Consider the following 19,229-nt stretch of genomic DNA (forward strand, 5'->3'; position numbering starts at 1 on the left):
AGCTTGAGGAACAGCCTGTGTGGAGTTTGCAAGTTCTCCCTGTGTCTGCGTGGGTTTCCTCCGGGTGCTCCGGTTTCCTCCCACATGCCAAAGACTTGCAGGTTGATAGGTTAATTGGCCATTATAAATTTCCCCTAGTATAGGTAGGTGGTAGGGAAATATAGGGACAGGTGGGGATGTGGTAGGAATATGGAATTAGTGTAGGATTAGTATAAATGGGTGGTTGATGGTCAGCACAGACTCGGTGGGCCGAAGGGCCTGTTTCAGTGCTGTATCTCTAAAACTAAAACAGCACTTTATCGCCCGATTAGGCACTGTACAGCCTTCTGGGCTCAACATTGAGTTCAGCAATTTCAGAACATGACTTCCTATTTGATTTTATTTTATTTTATTTCATTTTTTTATCATGGGCCTGTCTCCAACTTGTTTTTCAGATTTTTGCTTTTGGATGGAGCTGTTCATTATTCTGCCATTAACACTCTCTGGTCTAATACTTTGTCTTTTCATACAACTATTAGCATTCCCTTTGCCTTTGTTCCATGATATCTTCGTCATTTTGATCTTTCCTGCCCTCTGCCCTATCACACACCTTCCCTTTTGTTATTTTTCCCCCACCCTCACCCTTTTTACTTGCTCACAGTCTATTGAATTTCTAACCTTTGCTAGTTCTGATGAAAGGTCACAGACCTGAAACGTTAACTCTGTTTCTCTCTCCACAGATGCTGCCAGACCTGTATGTTTTTAGTCCCAGCACTTTGTTTTTATTTCAGATTTCCAGCATCTGCAATATTTTGCTTTTATTTTAGAGGAATTCCAAGTGCATCTCATGACCAATCTGGAAAATCTTCACACCTCCTACTCAATTTCAGAACAATGGGGATCTGATAGTCCAGTGACAGATGTTAGGCTAACTAGCCTATAATTTACTGCTTTCTGTCTCCCTCCTTTCTTGAATAGAGGTATTACATTTGGGTTTTTCCAATCTGCTAGGTCGTTTCCAGAATCTAGGGATTTTGGAAGATTACAGCCAATGCGTCCACTATCTCTGTGGCCTCTTCTTTTTAGATTCTAGGATGTAGACCATTAGGTCCAGGGGTCTTGTCAACCTTTAGTCCTAATAGTTTGCTTAGCACTTTTTCTCTGGTGATTGTTTTCAGTTCCTTTTTGATACGTTGAGCATTTGCTGCTACTGCTGTTGACAACACGATAAACTGTGCTAAAACAAACATGGGGGAATGTGTTCATTCCTGCTTTCCATTGAATGATTTACACATCCTTCTCAATTGATACTTATCACGCATTGCTCAAGTATCCTGTTCATCTAGTTGGATAACAGGATACACAATAGATGCAAATAATTTGATATAAATTTTGTTATATTTTTGAACACTGGCTTTTTTGTTTTCCGTGACAAGGAAAATATTGACAAGTTTAACAAGTGACTTGGTAAAATGATGGAATCATGGTTAAGGATGTATCTGACTTTGCATCATTTAAATGTCTGTATTCATATTGTTTCCAAGCATTGTATGAGTGAACTGTTAAAATATACTCCGAGAAAACATGTTATAGACATTGCTGGATAATCAATTGTGATGCAGTTTCATTCAGATTCTGGATTCAAAACCTGAAGTAAACTCTACTGTTGAAATGTTATTTTTTTATATTTCTGTAAAGACTAATATTTTCTACTAAGCCACTGAACCACTAGAAGTTTTATTTTGTATTTCAACTGATCACTAGTGTGTTTATTTAGGATTGCAACTCCCTTGTCAGTCAAGCTTTGCTCTTGAGCATTTTGCTGAAGCGAGAAGGACCTAATTTCATTACAGCAGAAGGTGAGTTTTATTACGTTGTCTCGCAATAATGATCTGTTTTGCAACAAAGTAGTTTCCACTACTTGACAAGTTAATATGGTTTGCAATCCAAATCTTACACTTTAATTGTAAAATATTTCACCTAACATTTAAATGTTAATCCTATAACTGCTGGAAGAAGTCAGCTGTTGCAAGGGACTGCCTGTCAGGTGGAGTGTTGATTTGTAGTGGGGCTAATCTGGGAACACTGAGAAGGAGCCCATGGCCTGGCAGTGCAGAGGGGTGGGTCTCAGGCCAGACCCTAGAGAAAGCATTGTGGAGGGGCAACCAGTAAGCACTTGACAATTATTTTCTGGGTGAAAAGCAGGGCTAGAAGCAGAATTAAAAGTGCAGTATGGTAGCAATCAGTAGATCGGGACCATTGGGAGCCTGGGAATTTTTATGGCATTTTCATTTTTATATTAATTTAAGCTTCTAATACCTTTCAAATTCTGAAAAGAACTAATGAAATGCAGTAAGAAAAATAGAAAATGCTGGAAACATTCAGCAGATCTGGCAGCATCTGTGGAGTGAGAAACAGATAATATTTCAGGTCTGGGACCTTCCATCAGAACAGTTTTGATGAAAAGTCACAGACCTGAAACATTAGCTGGAATTTTACCACGCCATTAAGAGCGAGTTTGGAGGCGATGGGGTGCTGTAAAATGGGAGAAGATCTTGTTTGGCCAGAAGTCTGATGTCTTGATGTTGCTTCCGGAATTTACCAGCAGCGGGAACCATGGAGGGCGGACTACAGATATTGAGGCGCCGGGCCATCAATTGAGGTATTTCGAAGGCCAGTTAACTCAAATGTTACAGGATGTTTTGCATTTTATCAATAGCGCACGGGGACCATGGGGCTTCGGAGCTCCACCTGGCGAAACGAGGCAGCAAGGAAGTGAGGGATAGGTGCTGGCTCTCCCAATGGCGTCGTTAATGTAAGGTGGCAGGAAGGTGGTGCATAAAGAGAACTGCCAGATGTGGGCAGAAAGGGGGAGAAGATTTCAGGAGCGTGGGGGCGTGTGGCCACATACAAGCCCTAAAAGGAAAAGAGGTCTGGAGTACTCACCCTGGCGGACCAAATGAGGTAATTGACGCTCTTGCAGCACTGGATCTAGGTTCGGGGCAGACCTGACGGCTGCTAACCTCCTCTGCAATCCTGGCTTGTATGAGTGAACTGTTAAAATATACTCCAAGAAAACATGTTATGGACATTGCTGGATAATCAATTGTGATGCAGTTTCATTCAGAATCTGGATTCAAAACCTGAAGTAAACTCTACTGTTGAAATTTTATTTTTTAATGGCCGGAATTTTACGCCACCCCAGTGGGTTGGATGGTGGCGTGGGGGCGGCGTAAAATTAAGCGGCAGGCTCCGGGAGGCCTAACCGCCCCAATTCCACCTCCGACCAAGTTTACGGAGGTCCGGTGGGGGGCGGGGACGTAAGAAGTGGCCCGCCCGCCCAAGGCCAATCAAGGCCCTTAAGTGGTCATTTAATGGCCACTTAAGGGCCCTCGCCCGCCTCCATGGGTATTTTACCCGTGGCAAGCGGGTGTGCCGGGGACGTGAAAGGCCACCCAGCCACAGCTGTCGGCCTTTCTGCACCCCAGGGGGGGTGCCTGGCAACCCAACCCCGGGATCCAAGACGCCCCCCCCCCACAAACGACTAGCCTAGCCTCACCAGGGCACGACAGATTCCCCTGGTGAGGCTGCCCGAACTTACCTTCTGTCCCGGTTCCATTGCGTCCACCTCCGTAGGCTGGGCTGCAGTCTCAGCAGTGGCCACTGCTCCCGGTGGTGCTGCTGAGACTAAGAGCTGCCGGCCCGCTGATTGGCCGGCAGCTCACTGAGGCGGGACCTCCTCCCTCAAGTGGGTGGAAGTCCCGCCTCGGGCCAATTGAAGCCTGGGGATCCATAAAATACAGGACGTATACCCAGGCTGGGCAGGAGCAGGATCGGAACCGACATTTACGTTGGAGTCTGGCTCCTGACCGCCCAGCGTAAAATTCCGGCCAATATTTCTGATATTTTCTACTAAGCGACTGAACCACTAGAAGTTTTCTTTTGTATTTCAGCTGATCACTAGTGTGTTTATTTAGGATTGCACCTCCCTTGTCAGTCAAGCTATGCTCTTGAGCATTTTGCTGAAGCAAGAAGGACCTAATTTCATTACAGCAGAAGGTCCAGGCTTGCTTGGTTGGCCAGGGCCCGCTGCTCCTCCTGTTCCTTGGGAAGAGGACCTCCTGTCTTGCCCTTGCAGCCTGGAGGAAAACCTGCAGGGAAGCATCACTGAACCCTGAGGCCACCCGGGATCTTCCTTCTGCCATTGTTGGTGTTATCTCCAGTGAGCTTCTTGGTTGCTTTGAATCTTCAATGAGGGGAGGAGCAGCAGTAGCAAGATTGTTCAAGGCAACTGTCACAAGATGGCTCAAGGCAGCTGTCACAGGATGGTTGAAGGCAGCAGGATCAGGACCCTGAAAGTTTCCCTCTAAGCCACACACCATCCTGACTTGGAACTGTATCGCCCGCCGTTCCTTCACTGTCACAGGGTCAAAATCCTGCAACACCTTTCCTAGCAGCACTGTGGGTATACCTAACCCACGTGGATTGCAGTGGTTTAAGAAGGCAGCTCACCACCACCTTCTCAAGGGCAATTAGGGATGGGCAATAAATGCTGGCCAAGCCAGCGACGCCCACATCCCATAAACAAATTTAAAAAAAAGCAGGGTCAGATCCACTCATTGCAGCAGGAGCAGCACCACTCAAGGCAACAGGAACAGGAAAAAGTCCTTTTTTCAGGCAGCAATGAATGCAGAACTGGCAGCCCTTTAAATATGGCACCAGCACTTGCTGCGGCGTCAGCTGATGCCGACCTCGCCGCCTGAAGCTTGGGATTGGATGGCCCCCACGCTCCATAATTGGATGGCCCCCATGCCTCATGTTCCTTAATTGGCTAGCCACTATGGATTGTTTACGGCTAGCCACCTAACACCCAACGGAAACAGCACCAGCTTCCAGTGTCACTACCGTGACCTGCGCCTCAGGAGAAAATACAGCCTGTTATCTCTGTTTCTGTCTGCACAGATGCTGCCAGACCTGCTGACAATTTCCAGCATTTTCTGTTTTTATTTCAGATTTCCAGCACCTGCAGTATTTTGCTTTTGTAATGAAACGCAGTTTTGTGTTTTGAAAGTGGCGCAGTGGTTAGCACCGCAGCCTCACAGCTCCAGGGACCCGGGTTCGATTCTGGGTACTGCCTGTGTGGAGTTTGCAAGTTCTCCCTGTGTCTGCGTGGGTTTTCTCCGGGTGCTCCGGTTTCCTCCCACAAAGAAGGGTCACTGACCCGAAACGTTAACTCTGCTTCTCTTTCCACAGATGCTGCCAGACCTGCTGAGTGAATCCAGCATTTCTTGTTTTTGAGCCAAAAGACTTGCAGGTTGATAGGTAAATTGGCCATTATAAATTGTCACTAGTATAGGTAGGTGGTAGGGAAATATAGGGACAGGTGGGGATGTTTGGTAGGAATATGGGATTAGTGTAGGATTAGTATAAATGGGTGGTTGATGGTCGGCACAGACTCGGTGGGCCGAAGGGCCTGTTTCAGTGCTGTATCTCTAAAAAAAAAGAAACCAATCCAGTAGAACATATTAACATTGTTTAGATGGTATGTTAGTTAATTAAGCTTCCAGATATATGGAACACTGAAGCTGATGGATACATTTATTGTTTTGTCAGTTAAATTCAAGATTTCATTCAACTTTGAACCCTAAAAATTTGCTTGCATGAGAAACATGAGAAATTTATTTATCTTAATTATATTATCTTATATTATGCATATTTCTGTGTTGGTTCAGGTGCTGCATTTTACAGAAATTTATATATCATATGCCTAAAGATGCAATTGGAATACAATATTCCTTTGAATAGACCGAAATAATACTGAGTCTACTTGTCAGCTGTAAATGAAGCACAGGATTGTAGCTGGCTGCTTCTGACAAGCATTCCTTTGAAAAGCATCCTCACCTTTTATACATTGAAGCAAATCTCCCCCTCCCTTTCTCAAAACACATTGAAATCCCAACTTCAATCTTGGAGAAATACTGACCTGGCTCTGCAGGGTTTTTAAAGTACTGCTTCTTCTTTTATTTAGATTAATATAGCACTCTTAAAGCAGAAAAATGTCCCAAGATACTTCACAGGTTAAGAAATAAATGGATACTGAGTCTTTGTGAGAGAGTTAGGAAGAGGAAGCTAAGAGTTTGGTCCTAGAAATAGATTTTAAGGAGGCTTTTAAAGGATGCAGACAGAAATAGAGGGTTAGGGAGGGAGATGCCTAAACCCTTTTTCCACTAATTGAGGATCAGAAGGATTGCCCTAGTCAGATATGTCTTCACGTTCAAAAGCTGTATATTTTTCTGATATTTTGCCCTTGCAGAAGTTCATGCTCTACAAGATTAACAATGACACTATTTTCTGTAATCTGCATACTGATTAACAGTACCCTCATGCTCCATTATTACTCTTGAGTTTGCCAGAATATTGAACTCACACCAGGGTAAGGTCAGTAAAACATCCAGTTACAATTGTGACAGCACCCAAAGAATTTGGCAAATGTTAGAACAGTACAGTATTCAAATGTTGATATAATGACCAGTGTCCATCAGGAGTTAATTTGCCCTTTGCATTATGGTGAAATTAATTCTTGAAAATAACAGCTTCTGGTTGTGTTTTTTTTTGGCTTCATTTTATCCTTTTTAGCCTTTGCTGTCTTTGATGTGCCTGGATGTGAATGGCAATGAACATAGCATCATCCTTTTTTGTATTGGAGTTTGTCCTGATGGCTCAACCTCAGAATTTAGGATAAACTAGAGAATTGTAGCAAAAGTCTAGAATTTAACCAATAAAATTCCTTTGATGTAAAGTTATCAGCCAACATAACAAAATTAACATTCATAGATCCAAAGGATACATTGCTGAATCATTAGGTACATATATAATTTGGAGCTCAGCATGAGGTTATACAATACAATTAGATGCATATCAGTGAGAGGTGAGATCCCACACCATTAAAACATCTACTTCTGTTTCCAAGGCTTTGTTAATATACAAAAGACCAGCGGGGAGGGAGAATCAGAAAGAAAATCATCCTATTATTGTTAGAGTAATACTAGTTTTCTATACACTGATTCACATATAATTTGTTTTGAGCGAATAGATTTTTGTGTTGAGGAGAAAATCTGGTCCACAATTCTTGCATACAACCGGTTACAGTTATTAATTGAAAACACATATCCCTTTGTCATTTAGGATTTAATAATTTTGTACGATGTCAGACTTAAATCCTTATTGATGCTGCTTACAAGTCATTCTAATGTTTTATTGTTTTCAATGGCTGCCATAATTTTCTAATGCTGAAAGAGATATCAGCCCAAAAAATGCTGGAGTGGCACATCTCGCGGCAAGCAGTGCGAATTGGACTTTTTTCCTCACCTTTCAGATTATATTATTTTTATGCTGAAAATTGCTGGAAATGCAAATTGATAATGGCCTGGTGACTTCAGTGGCACACCTGGAGCCTCATGAATGTTGTACCCAGTGGTCTACCTTAACTAATTAAATTTAAGAATAAAGAAAGAAACAGAGGAACAACAGAGACGGAAACAGGGTGAATTAGAGTCAAATTGAATACAGAAATTGGATGATGCAACCTTCCACAATAATGCTTCTGCTATGTCTTCCTTTTTCCTCAACCGAGGATTCCCCCCAACTCAAGTTGACAGGACCCTCAACTGTGTCTGGCCCATTTCCCACACCTCTACCCTCACCCCTTCCCCTCCCTCCTAGAACCTTGTACTCACTTTCCACCCCACCAACCTCCACATCCAAAGGATCATCATCTGCCATTTCCACCATGTCCAACGTGATGCCACTACCAAACGCATCTTCCCCTCCCCTCCCCGAAGGGATCATTCCCTCCGTGACACCCTGGTCCACTCCTCCATTACCCCCACCACCTCGTCTCCTTCCCATGGCACCTTCCCATTGCAGGAGGTGTAATACCTGCCCATTTACCTCCTCTTTCCAAGGCCCCAAACACTCCTTTCAGGTGAAGCAGCAATTTACTTGTACTTCTTTCAATTTAGTATACTCTATTTGCTACTCACAATGTGGTCTCCCCTACACTGGGGAGACCAAACGCAGATTGGGTGACCGCTTTGCGGAACACCTCCGCTCAGTCCAAAAGCAAGACCCCAAGCTTCCGGTTGCTGGCCATTTCAACACACCTTCCTGCTCTCATGCTCACATCTCTGTCCTGTGATTTCTGCAGTGTTCCTGTGAACATCAACGCAAGCTCGAGGAACAGCACCTCATTTACTGATTTGGCACACTACAGCCTGCCGGACTGAGCATTGAGTTCAATAATTTCAAAGCATGATGGGCCCCCCTTTTTATTATTTATATTTATTTTTAGTTATTTTTTCTTTTTTATTTGTTTGTTTTATTTTAGTTTGTTTCTACTGTGCCTACCCACTGTTTTTTTCATGTTTGTGCTTGGGGCCAGGCTGTTCATTTTTCTGTCAATTAACACCCTCTCTGCACTAACGCTTTGTCTTTCACCACACCATTAATATACCGTTTGCCTTTGCTCCGTGACCTTCTGGTCAGTTATTCTATGTGACCCTGTCCTATCAACACCTTATCTTTGGTTATCTCTTGCCATATCCCTGCTTTACTTGCTTAAAACCTATTACATTTCTAATATTTGCCAGTTCTGATGAAGGGTCACTGACCTGAAACGTTCACTCTGCTTCTCTCTCCACAGATGCTGCCAGACCTGCTGAGTATTTCCAGCATGTTTTTATTTCATCTGCAGTATTTTGCTTTTTATTGAATTAGAGTCAAATTGGATACAGAAAGAGAGCAAAAGAAAGAGAGTGGATTACCAGAGAGAGAAAAAGAGACAGAAATGAAAATTGAAAAAAAAAAGCCTCTAAGAATGATACACTACCTGCTGGAGTGAGGCTCCACAGTATATTGTTCTCTTTCTTGGCCTCCAAGATTAAGTGGCATGTCAGGACCATAAATCATGTCATCAACGGGGTTGTTCTGACATAGATTGCCAGCCCTAAATGGCTTTGGTGAGATTCATTTATATAAACATGTAAATCCGACAGCATCATGACATACAATTGGGTGGCTCACAGCTAGAGGGTAACTTTTTCAGTTCCAATAAGGCTAACAGTAGAGCAATTTGAGGCAAATTGAAACTCGAATGGCGGAACAGGCTCAACAGGCTGAATGGCCTGCTCCTTCTCCTATGTTCCTCTGTTCCTATGTATCACTTCTTTGCCAGAAATTGTTTTTTTTTAACATGTGGTGGGTGCCATGAACTTGGCTTTTTTTCCAGCAATTTCTGGGTCATTAGTCTTGTTTATATTTATGGCCCTAGTGACTCCAGTGATGCTCATTAAAATATGTCTTAAGGTTTGTTTAGTTTGTTTAGAGATACAGCACTGAAACAGGCCCTTCGGCCCACCGAGTCTGTGCCGACCATCAACCACCCATTTATACTAATCCTACACTAATTCCATATTCCTACCACATCTCCACCTGTCCCTATATTTCCCTGCCACCTACCTATACTAGGGTCAATTTATAATGGCCAATTAACCTATCAACCAGCAAGTCTTTGGCATGTGGGAGGAAACCGGAGCACCCGGAGGAAACCCACGCAGACACAGGGAGAACTTGCAAACTCCACACAGGCAGTACCCAGAATTGAACCCGGGTCGCTGGAGCTGTGAGGCTGTGGTGCTAACCACTGCGCCACTGTGCCGCACTTTACAGGTCTTTACAGTATTGCGGAATATAGACAATAAGACATACATGCATGGACACCCAAACAAAAAATAATGCACTTCCATGTGATTACATTGAAAAGACCTCATGCCATAATTTAAAGAAGAGTAGGGAGTTCTCCTGATATCCTAGCCAACTGTTCGGAAGAGAGGGCAGTTCTCCAGATGTTCTGGTCAACATTTAAGTAGTCGAGTTGAATAGCACAAATGCTTATAAGGGTAATTTAGATCCGATCATGAGGGAGAAAGGAATAGAAGAATACGCTGATAGAGTTAGATGAAAAGGAGGGAGAGGAGGCTCATCTGGCACATAAAAGCAGGCAACGACCATTTGGGCTGAATAGCCTGTTTCTGTATTATAGACTATAGCCAGTTTCACAAAAATTGGATGAATTCATTACTTATCTCATTACTGTTTGTGGGACTTTGAGTCTGTAAATTGGCTGCCATGCTTGCTGAGATAGCAATGTTGACTGCACTTCAAAGTAACCATTGTTTGTAAAACATTTGGGGATATTGCTGTGAAGCATGATAAGATATTATGTAAGTAAAAATTGTACAGTTGTGTGCTAAGGGCATTGGGGATAATATACACTGTTCTTTGTGCCTAGAACCCAAATACATTATGAAGACTGAATTAATTTTTTTTTCCTTTTAAAATTGTTTTATTCAATTATGGAAACTTCTGGAGCCAGTTTCCTTCTACTTGGCATGTACTCAGAGTCGCTCATTATAAGTGGTCACTTATTTTGGTTTATGATTATACTGTATGATTATACTTAAAAATAAGCACAGTAATCTATGCTTAAACTAGTTTGCAGGTGTTGCTGACAATAAGTACTCATTTTCCAATGCTGACAATTCAGTTTGAATCCAGTGAAAATTAATTATTGATATAAAATTTTTCACATTTGCAATAACTGTCAATATATGTTGCTGTTAGTAAACTGTCACATAATCCATCAGTACAGTGATTTGTTAGCGTATTCGAGACTGTTTCTTACAACAGTATGTTCTGGAACCAACCAGGGAACATGCCATTTCAGACCTGGTAATGTATAATGAGACAGGATTAATTCATGATCTCATAATAAAGGATCCTTTCAGGAAGATCATAACATGATAGAATCTCATATTCAGTTTGATGGTGAGAAATCTGGGTCTGAAACTAGTGTCTTAAACTTAAATAAATGCAATTACATGGGTATGAAGACTGGGAAAATAGGTTAAAAGGTAAGATGGTAGAGAAGCAGTGGCATACATTTAGGGAGATATTTCATAACTCTTAACAAAGATATACTCCACTGAGAACGAAAACTCAATGAGAAACGTGCATCATCCGTGGCTAACTAAGGAATTTAAGGATGGTATCAAATTGAAAGACAAGGCATACAATGCTTTGAAGATTAGGGATAGGCCAGAAGATTTGGAGAATTTTAGAAAGCAATGAAGGATGACTTTTTAAAAAAAAGGAAATTCGAATGAGAGTGAACTAGTAAGAAATATAAAATAGTAAGAGCTTCTACAAGTATATAAAAAGGAAGAGAGTAGCTAAAGTAAGTGTTGGTCCCTTAGAGGATGAGACTGAGGAATTAATAATGGGAAACAAGAACATGGCAGAGACCTTGAAAAAGTATTTTGAATCAGTCTTCACAGTAGAAGACACAATAAACATCCCTCGAATATCAGAAAATCAAGGGACAAAAGGGAGGAAGGAACTTAAAACATTATCACTATCACGAGAGAAAAAGTACTAGGAAAACTAATGAACTAAAGGCTGACAAGTCCCCTGGACCTGATGGCCAGCATCCTAGGGTCTTAAAAGAAGTGGCTGCATTGGTTGTAATCTTTGAAAATTTTATAGATTCTGGAAAGGTCCCAGTGGACTGGAAAACCGCAAATGTAACACCTCTATTAAAGAAAGGAGGCAGACAGAAATCAGGAAGCTATAGGCCAGTTAGCCTAATATCTGTCATTGGGAAAATGCTGGAATCCATTATTAAGGAAGTAGTAGCAGAGCATTTAGAAAATCGTCATAAAATCAATCAGAGTGAACATGGTTTTATGAAAGGGAAATCCTGTTTGACAAATTTATTTGAGTTCTTTGAGGATGTAACGAGCAGGGAGGATAAAGGGGAACCAGTAGATGCAGTGTAGTTAGGTTTCCAAAAGGCATTCATTAAGATGCCATGTTAAAGGTTGCTACACAAGATAAGAGCTCATGGTGTTGGGGGTAGTATGTTAGCATGGATAAAGGATTGGCTAAATAACAGGAAACAGAGAGTTGGGATAAATAGGTCATTTTCAGCTTAGCAAACTAACTAGTGGAGTGTCACAGCGATCAGTGCTGGGGCCTCAAGTATTTACAAATCTATATTAATGACTTGGATGAAGGGACCGAGTGTAATGTCACCAGATTTGTGGACAATACAAAGATAGGTGAGAAAGCAAGTTGTGAAGAGGACACAAAGAGTCTGCAAAAGGATATAGATAGGTTAAGAGAGTGGGAACAAATTTGGCAGATGGAGTATAATAGGGAAACTGTGAGGTTGTCCACTTTGGCAGGAAGAATAAAAAAGCAGAATATTATTTAAATAGAGAGAGACTGCAGAATGCTGTGGTACAGAGGGATCTGGGTGTCCTCACATGAATTACAACAAGTTAGCATGCATGTACAGCAAGCAACTATGAAGGCAAATGGAATGTTGGCCTTTATTGCAAGGAGGATGGCGTATACAAGCAGGGAAGTGTCATGCTGGGCTCCCACCTGCCAAGAATGAGGCACAGTAATTTTGTCATGAACATTGATTTTAAACTGTTACTGGAGTGAGGAAGCCTTGTTAAACAGATCAGCCGTGGCTGGAAAGGATATTTGCATATTAACAGACAGTGTTTGGAAGGACAAAGCAGCCATTCCCTGACATTCAACGCACAATGGACTTTAATCACCAGACGTTGAAGATGGGGGAGCTTGCATTCCAGGTTGACTGCTAAGATGGCCGAATACACAAACGGACATGGTCAAACCAGCTAGTCACATGACTAACCTACTGGACATCCTGAGTTTCTTGAATTTGTACAAACAGTTTGGGTGGAGTGTCTGTTTGCTCCTGGACTGAGAAGATCTCCCTCCTGTCTGCTCCTATCTCTTTCTCACAAGCCTCTGAATCCACTGAAGACACATGAACTCCAAGAGAGAAAAGTCTCCTACAAACGAACAAGGTTTAAGAAGAATACTGGGCCCCAAAGAAAAGCAAGATCAACCTACAATCTGCAGTGAGCTCGAAGAACCATAACAACAACTCTTCAAATATTGCCTTTAACTTTTCCACTTTATTTTTCTTCTCTTTTCTGTCTCTATTTGCCTGTGTGTATCGCATATGCATGCTAGCGTGGGGCGCGTTCTGTATTCGTAGGCATTAACCGAATTAGAGTTTAACTTTAATAAATTTAAACTTTTCTTCTTTAAACCTAAGAAAGCCTCTTTGTGCTGGTTTCTTTGCCTTATAATTGGAAAGCAGTGAACAAGGATTCTCCAAGGGGAGCTAAAAACACGGTGTGTTTAAAGTTAATCCCTGTTACAGTAAGACCAGGTGAAGGCTGAAAGGGAACCCTGGACCTCTTTCTCACCTGGTCGTAACAGAAGTCTTGCTGCAAGTGAACCCCAGGGCGTATACACCTATAATACTGCATACAGTTTTGGTTTCCTTACTTAAGGAGGGATATACTTGCATTGAAGGCTGTACAGACAAGATTCATTAGGTTGATTTCTAGGATGAAGGTTTTGTTTTATGAGGAAAGGTTGAGCAGGTTGCACCTATATTCATTGGAGTTTAAAAGAATGAGAGGTGATCTTATTGAAACATAAAATTCTGAGGGGGATTGACAAGTAGATGCTGAGAAGATGTTTCCCCTCGTGGATAATCTGGAACTAGGGGGCACAGTTTCAAAATAAGGAGTCTCCCATTTAAGGCAGGGATGAGGTGGAATTTCTTCTCTGAGGGTTGTTACTTTTTGGAATTCTCTACCCCAGAGAGCAGTGGAGGCTGGGTCGTTGAATATATTCAAGGCGGAGTTAGACAAATTTTTGATCACCAAGGGAGTAAAGGGTTATGTGGAGCAGGCAGGAAAGTAAAGGCCACAATCAGATCTTATTAAATGACGAAGCAGACTCCAGCGGCCAAATGGCCTATTCCTGCTCTTATTTCTTATGTAATCTGCATAAGAAACCTAATGAGGGATCTACGAAAGTGTGCAATTCTTTTATTCTGTATATCTTAATGTACTGAAAAAACTTCCTTGGTTGTACATTTAAACAAAGCAAGTTCTGATTCCATCGGGATACCAGTAAGGCCATGCTCAACTCCAAGTTATTTTATGTGGCAATTATTTAATACTAGATAAATTCCTGAATTTGCAACTGAATCCTAAATTGGTGTTGCTTGCAGCAGTTCTTAATTTCATTTAATTTCTCTATTTTTCTATTGTATGATAGTGTGTCCTATTAAAAACTATGTTCCATTTTCAGGTACTGTTGTAGATCGTTTGGAAAGAATTTATCAGCGCTCAGGCAGCAAGAAACACTGGTCTGTATACTGTCCTATTATTTTGCCCTATTATTTTATGTATTCTGTCAAATGCCCATGTTTGGCATTTTGAGATATTTAAAATCAAAATGCTTATTGCATTATTTGAATTACGGAAACTACAACACAGACAGAGGTCAATCAGCACAACCAACCTGGTTCAACGTTTGATCTGGAAGTGTATACTCTAACTCCTTTCCTTTTCCAAGATCCTTCTATATCCTTCCCTGTCAAATACATATCTGTCCCACTTTTAAAATATGTTACAGTTTCTGTCCCTGTAACCAGTTAGGATAAAGCATTCAGTGTTCTTTTAATACTGTGTGAAAACATTTTTTTCTAATCTTTCACCTTTATTTTTCTGGTGATAATCTTGCATGAATTTGCTGTCACTCGTTTTGCACTTCCAATAAAACCAATTTCACTGTCTAATACAAAAACAAGAAATGCTGGAATCACTCAGCAGGTCTGGCAGCATCTGTGGAAAGAGAAGCAGAGTTAATGTTTCGGGTCAGTGACCCTTCTTCGGAACTGACAAATATTAGAAAAGATGCTGCCAGACCTGCTGAGTGATTCCAGCATTTCTTGTTTTTGTTTCAGATTTCCAGCATCCGCAGTATTTTGCTTTTATTTCACTGTCTAATAGTTTGCTCATGACTGATGTTAGATTAACTGGTCTATAGTTACCCAGTTTGTTCTACCCTTTTTCTCAAACAGGGGTGTTACATTGGCAACAGCAATATTTTCAAACATAGACTCATTTTTGTGAAAGCCTCTACTGTCCCCTATCTTCCTTCTTTCAACAGCTTAGGGTACATGCCATCTGGACATGGTGACTGATCCACCTTGGTTTTTTTTTTCAGAACCAATTCCTTTTCTACAATTAACTCCATCAACTGTTCCATATCCTCCTCCTAATTCTTGCTTCCAGCGTTATAAACACCAGTGCAACATCTCCACCATACCTTCATCGTCCATAATTGGATTTCCTGCATCCCAAGTAATCCAACCTTCATAGAATCATAGAAACTTACAGCACAGAAGGAGGCTATTCGGCCCACCATGCCAATGCTGACTTTTTGAAAGAGCAGTCATGATCAGTCCCGCACCCCAAATTATGAGGGGCATAGATAGGGCAGATAGGAAGAAACTTTTTCCCTTAGCGAAGGTGTCAGTAACCAGGGGGCATAGATTTAAGGTAAGGGACAGAAGGTTTAGAGGGGATTTGAGGAAAAACGTTTTCACCCAGAGGGTAGTTGGAGTCTGGAACACACTGCCTGAAGGGGTGGTAGATGCAGGAACCCTCACAACATTTAAGAAGTATTTAGATGAGCACTTGAAATGCCATAGCATACAAGGCTATGGGCCAAGTGCTGGAAAATGGGATTAGAATAGATAGGTGCCTGATGGCCGGCACGAACATGATTGTCCGAAGTGCCTGTTTCTGTGCTGTATGACTCTATGACCCCTGCTTTTCGTCTGTAACCCTGTAAGTTTCTCATCCCCAAGTACCTGCTCCCCTCCCTTTTACAATTATTTATGGAATCAGCTTTCACCACTTTTCAGGTAGAGTGTTCGAGATTCCAAAAAGTCTCTAAATGAAAGAAATTCTGTTTATCACCTTTCTAGATCTTTTGCCAATGATTTTAAATCTATTCCCTCTAGTTATTGACTGTTCACCAAAAGGAATAGTTTTTTCTCTCTTGACTTTATCAAAATCTCTCATCATCTTGAAAATCTCTATGAGGTCACTTCTTAACCTTCTCTATTCCATGGAGAACAGTCATAACTTTTCCAACCTCTCCTCGGAATTGAAGTTCCTCATCCCTGATAGTATCCTGGTAAACCTCCTTTGTACCCTTTCTAATGCCTTTACATCTTTCCTTAAGCATCCTCCAAACTTAAAAATGCTGCTCCCTATACCTGCGTTCATTTATGAAAATTGAAAAGAGTAGTGAACCCAAAACTACTGGGCAACACCACTGCCCTTGTCTTCAACAATTCCTTTGCTTTTTATATGCTGATACATGTTTTGCTTTTTGGTTTTTCTTTTTATAGTTTTTCTTTTTATAGTAACTGCTAGCTTTTTTCTTATTCCTTTTTAGCATTTCAAATCTCCCTATTCACTTCCTCATTATGCTTTCTATATTCCTGATTGTCTTTAAAATATCATTCCAGATGTGCCTATATCCAGATCAAATGGAACTCAAGAAGCCCCAGCACAGATCCCTGGTGCACACTACTGCCTAGGTCTCAACAGTCCAAAAAGACATACTTTTCCATTTACTTTCTGTCCTCTAGTCATGTCTCTAGCTATGGGACTACATGCAGTTTAATACCTATGCCTTAATTTTTTATTACAATTCTTTTACACTAGCTTTGTTGAATAGCATCTGACATAAAGACAGCATGCACTGCATTCTTGTTATCTATATACTAGATTTTCTCAAAAAATTCAGTTAAGTTACTCAAGCATGACCTTCCCTTTACAAATCCACATTGACACTCCCTGATTTGGTGATACTTTTCTAAATATTCATTGGTTTAATCTTACACACAATCTATAAAGTTGTCCCACAAATTAAGTCAGACTTGCCTATAATTTCCTGTCTATTCCTTTCCACTTTCTTGAACATCAGTATAACATTTGCAAAGGCTGCTGACCGGATTTCTGCTGTTGATTGTCTTCACCTCTCACCTGTGTATCTGGGTGCAAATGGTTAACGGCAGGGGAGCACTTTTGGTCACTTCTTTCAGCCCTGTGATGGATCTGATAGCTGATGTTGCATTTGTGGGTGAGAAGGTGGTTAGGCAGCAGATCAACTAATATATCAGCAGTCGCCATGCCAGATGATCTTCCAGCAGGTGTAACAAATGTAAATGCTGTTGGAGAAGACTTACACAGGCAGTTAGGGAGAGGACAAGCATTCAAATTCAGAGCAGAAATTAGCCGTATAATTTAGTTGATCCTTCACGATCTTTTTTGAGGCGTTGGCGGGAAATGAGGTAGTTTCCCCTCCATTATAGCATATAATCGAGTTTTGACTGTAATCCCTAACTTGTTTAGCTATACTTTGTGTATTTGTTGCCCTTTTTACTAATATTACTTTATTGTATCATGACAGAAATGTTATGGTTATTAAATTGAAATAGTTTGCAATTTATAAAGTTTAGACTTTAAACACTCTACGAACCAATCTAACAGTAGTATGTTTAGAAATCTGATTGACTTTCTTTGCAACTCCAATGACCTTATATAATCATTATGCAATATATTTAGGTTGGCTGTACGTTACAGTGCTGCATTTTTAGAGCTGGTTGCTGCCTCTATAGCCCCACATATTACCACAATGCTGGTACATGGGAAGCAGGTAATTAGGACAGCATTTGTAAGATTTGGTGCCATCTTTAGTGTGTCATAGTACCACCCAAATTTATTTAATGAATGTCTTGCATTGCATAATTGTGTGTTAATGCTTCCCTTGCAACCACCAGAGATAATGTCCATTCTCTTTACTTATAAATGGTGTCTTACAACTTTTGTGCTAGATTTGGAGCATGCGTTTGACTAATTTAACTGGATGGCTGGTTTTGTTTTTGCTGAGCACCCAAAGCTTTCCATCTAATAAGTTGCTTAATTTAAATGATTGTACATCGATTGCAGATTTCCTTAATTATGCCTTAGTGCATCCAATTGTGGTTCTCATACATTTTGACTTGCATATTTTTTAGCTGTGCTTGTTAAACATTTTCACTGATTTCTTGTTGCACTCAATCATATCTTGACATCTTTGTTCCATAGCATTCTCACATCTCAAGTCTTACGATGTACAAGTTGGCATATTAACTCAAAGCATACTATTTACACCTTTTTTAAAGTCATTATTGTATGTATTTCATGACAAATCATTTAAACATTTTGGAATTTGACTTTCTCCCAGTGTTATGTAGAAAAAGTGAGCATTGTTTGAAGTTTGGGTTTATCTCTGTACTAGTGCCAAGTTAAAATGTATTTGTCCTAATCTGTATAAGATTTTGTTTGTTTTCCTGCGTAAAGTACGGTTCATTACTTTTAACCTTGCTAGTTATCGTTGACATTTTTGTTGCTTTCACTTGTCATTCCCGCTTTAAACCTTTTTCTGCTGCCTCCCACTAATAGGTCCCTTCTACTTAGAGCAGAAATATCAAATATATGGCCTGTGGAGCCATCCTATCCAGCCCAGGTTGTACAACCTTTTCACGTGGGGTCCACATTACAATTTTTATCTTAGATAGGGGGCCAGTGAGAACATTTCAGAAAGATAAAGGCATTAAAAATTATCTTACTATTAATCAAAACAGCAACACGTGCATTTTTGTGAAGAAGCTTTAAATGAGAAGATTCATTTATTGACTTTTTCGTCACGATGTTAGACACTGTTTTAGTGAGATACCTGGCAATTTTTTGCTTGCACAAGTAGTCAGTGTTTGCGTGCATACTTGTCGCGATGTGGAGCATCCTGGATAGATGTCCATCTGTCAGGAGTGATCTTGATCTCTCTCTCTCCCACTTTCTCTCTCTCTCTGTCTCTCTCTCTGTCTCAGTTCTCTCCCTCTCTCTCCCTGTGCTCCCCCTTCTCTGTGCCCCCCTTCTCTGTGCCCCCCTTCTCTGTGCCCCCCTTCTCTGTGCCCCCCTTCTCTGTGCCCCCCTTCTCTGTGCCCCCCTTCTCTGTGCCCCCCTTCTCTGTGCCCCCCTTCTCTGTGCCCCCTTCTCTGTGCCCCCCTACTCTGTGCCCCCCTACTCTGTGCCCCCCTACTCTGTGCCCCCCTTCTCTGTGCCCCCCTTCTCTGTGCCCCCCTTCTCTGTGCCCCCCTTCTCTGTGCCCCCTTCTCTGTGCCCCCTTCTCTGTGCCCCCTTCTCTGTGCCCCCTTCTCTGTGCCCCCATTC

The 19,229-nt window shown here is 41.4% G+C and overlaps 1 protein-coding gene across 6 annotated transcripts in view; it reads left to right on the plus strand.

The window, feature by feature from the left end:
* phkb (phosphorylase kinase, beta) overlaps positions 1-19,229 on the plus strand; it is a 368,089-nt gene that overhangs the window by 303,147 nt on the left and 45,713 nt on the right. For 5 of the 6 annotated variants that reach the window (XM_068049377.1, XM_068049380.1, XM_068049378.1 and 2 more), the window contains 2 exons: positions 1,757-1,838; positions 14,245-14,302. In XM_068049377.1, coding sequence (XP_067905478.1) covers positions 1,757-1,838; positions 14,245-14,302 — 140 coding nt within the window. Of the gene's footprint in view, positions 1-1,756; positions 1,839-14,244; positions 14,303-17,582; positions 17,674-19,229 lie in introns of all 6 variants that reach the window. The other variant, XM_068049379.1, reaches the window with a different exon arrangement.

Source organism: Heterodontus francisci, chromosome 17 (assembly GCF_036365525.1).
Source record: "Heterodontus francisci isolate sHetFra1 chromosome 17, sHetFra1.hap1, whole genome shotgun sequence".
In the NCBI taxonomy this organism is placed as follows: Eukaryota; Metazoa; Chordata; class Chondrichthyes; order Heterodontiformes; family Heterodontidae; genus Heterodontus; species Heterodontus francisci.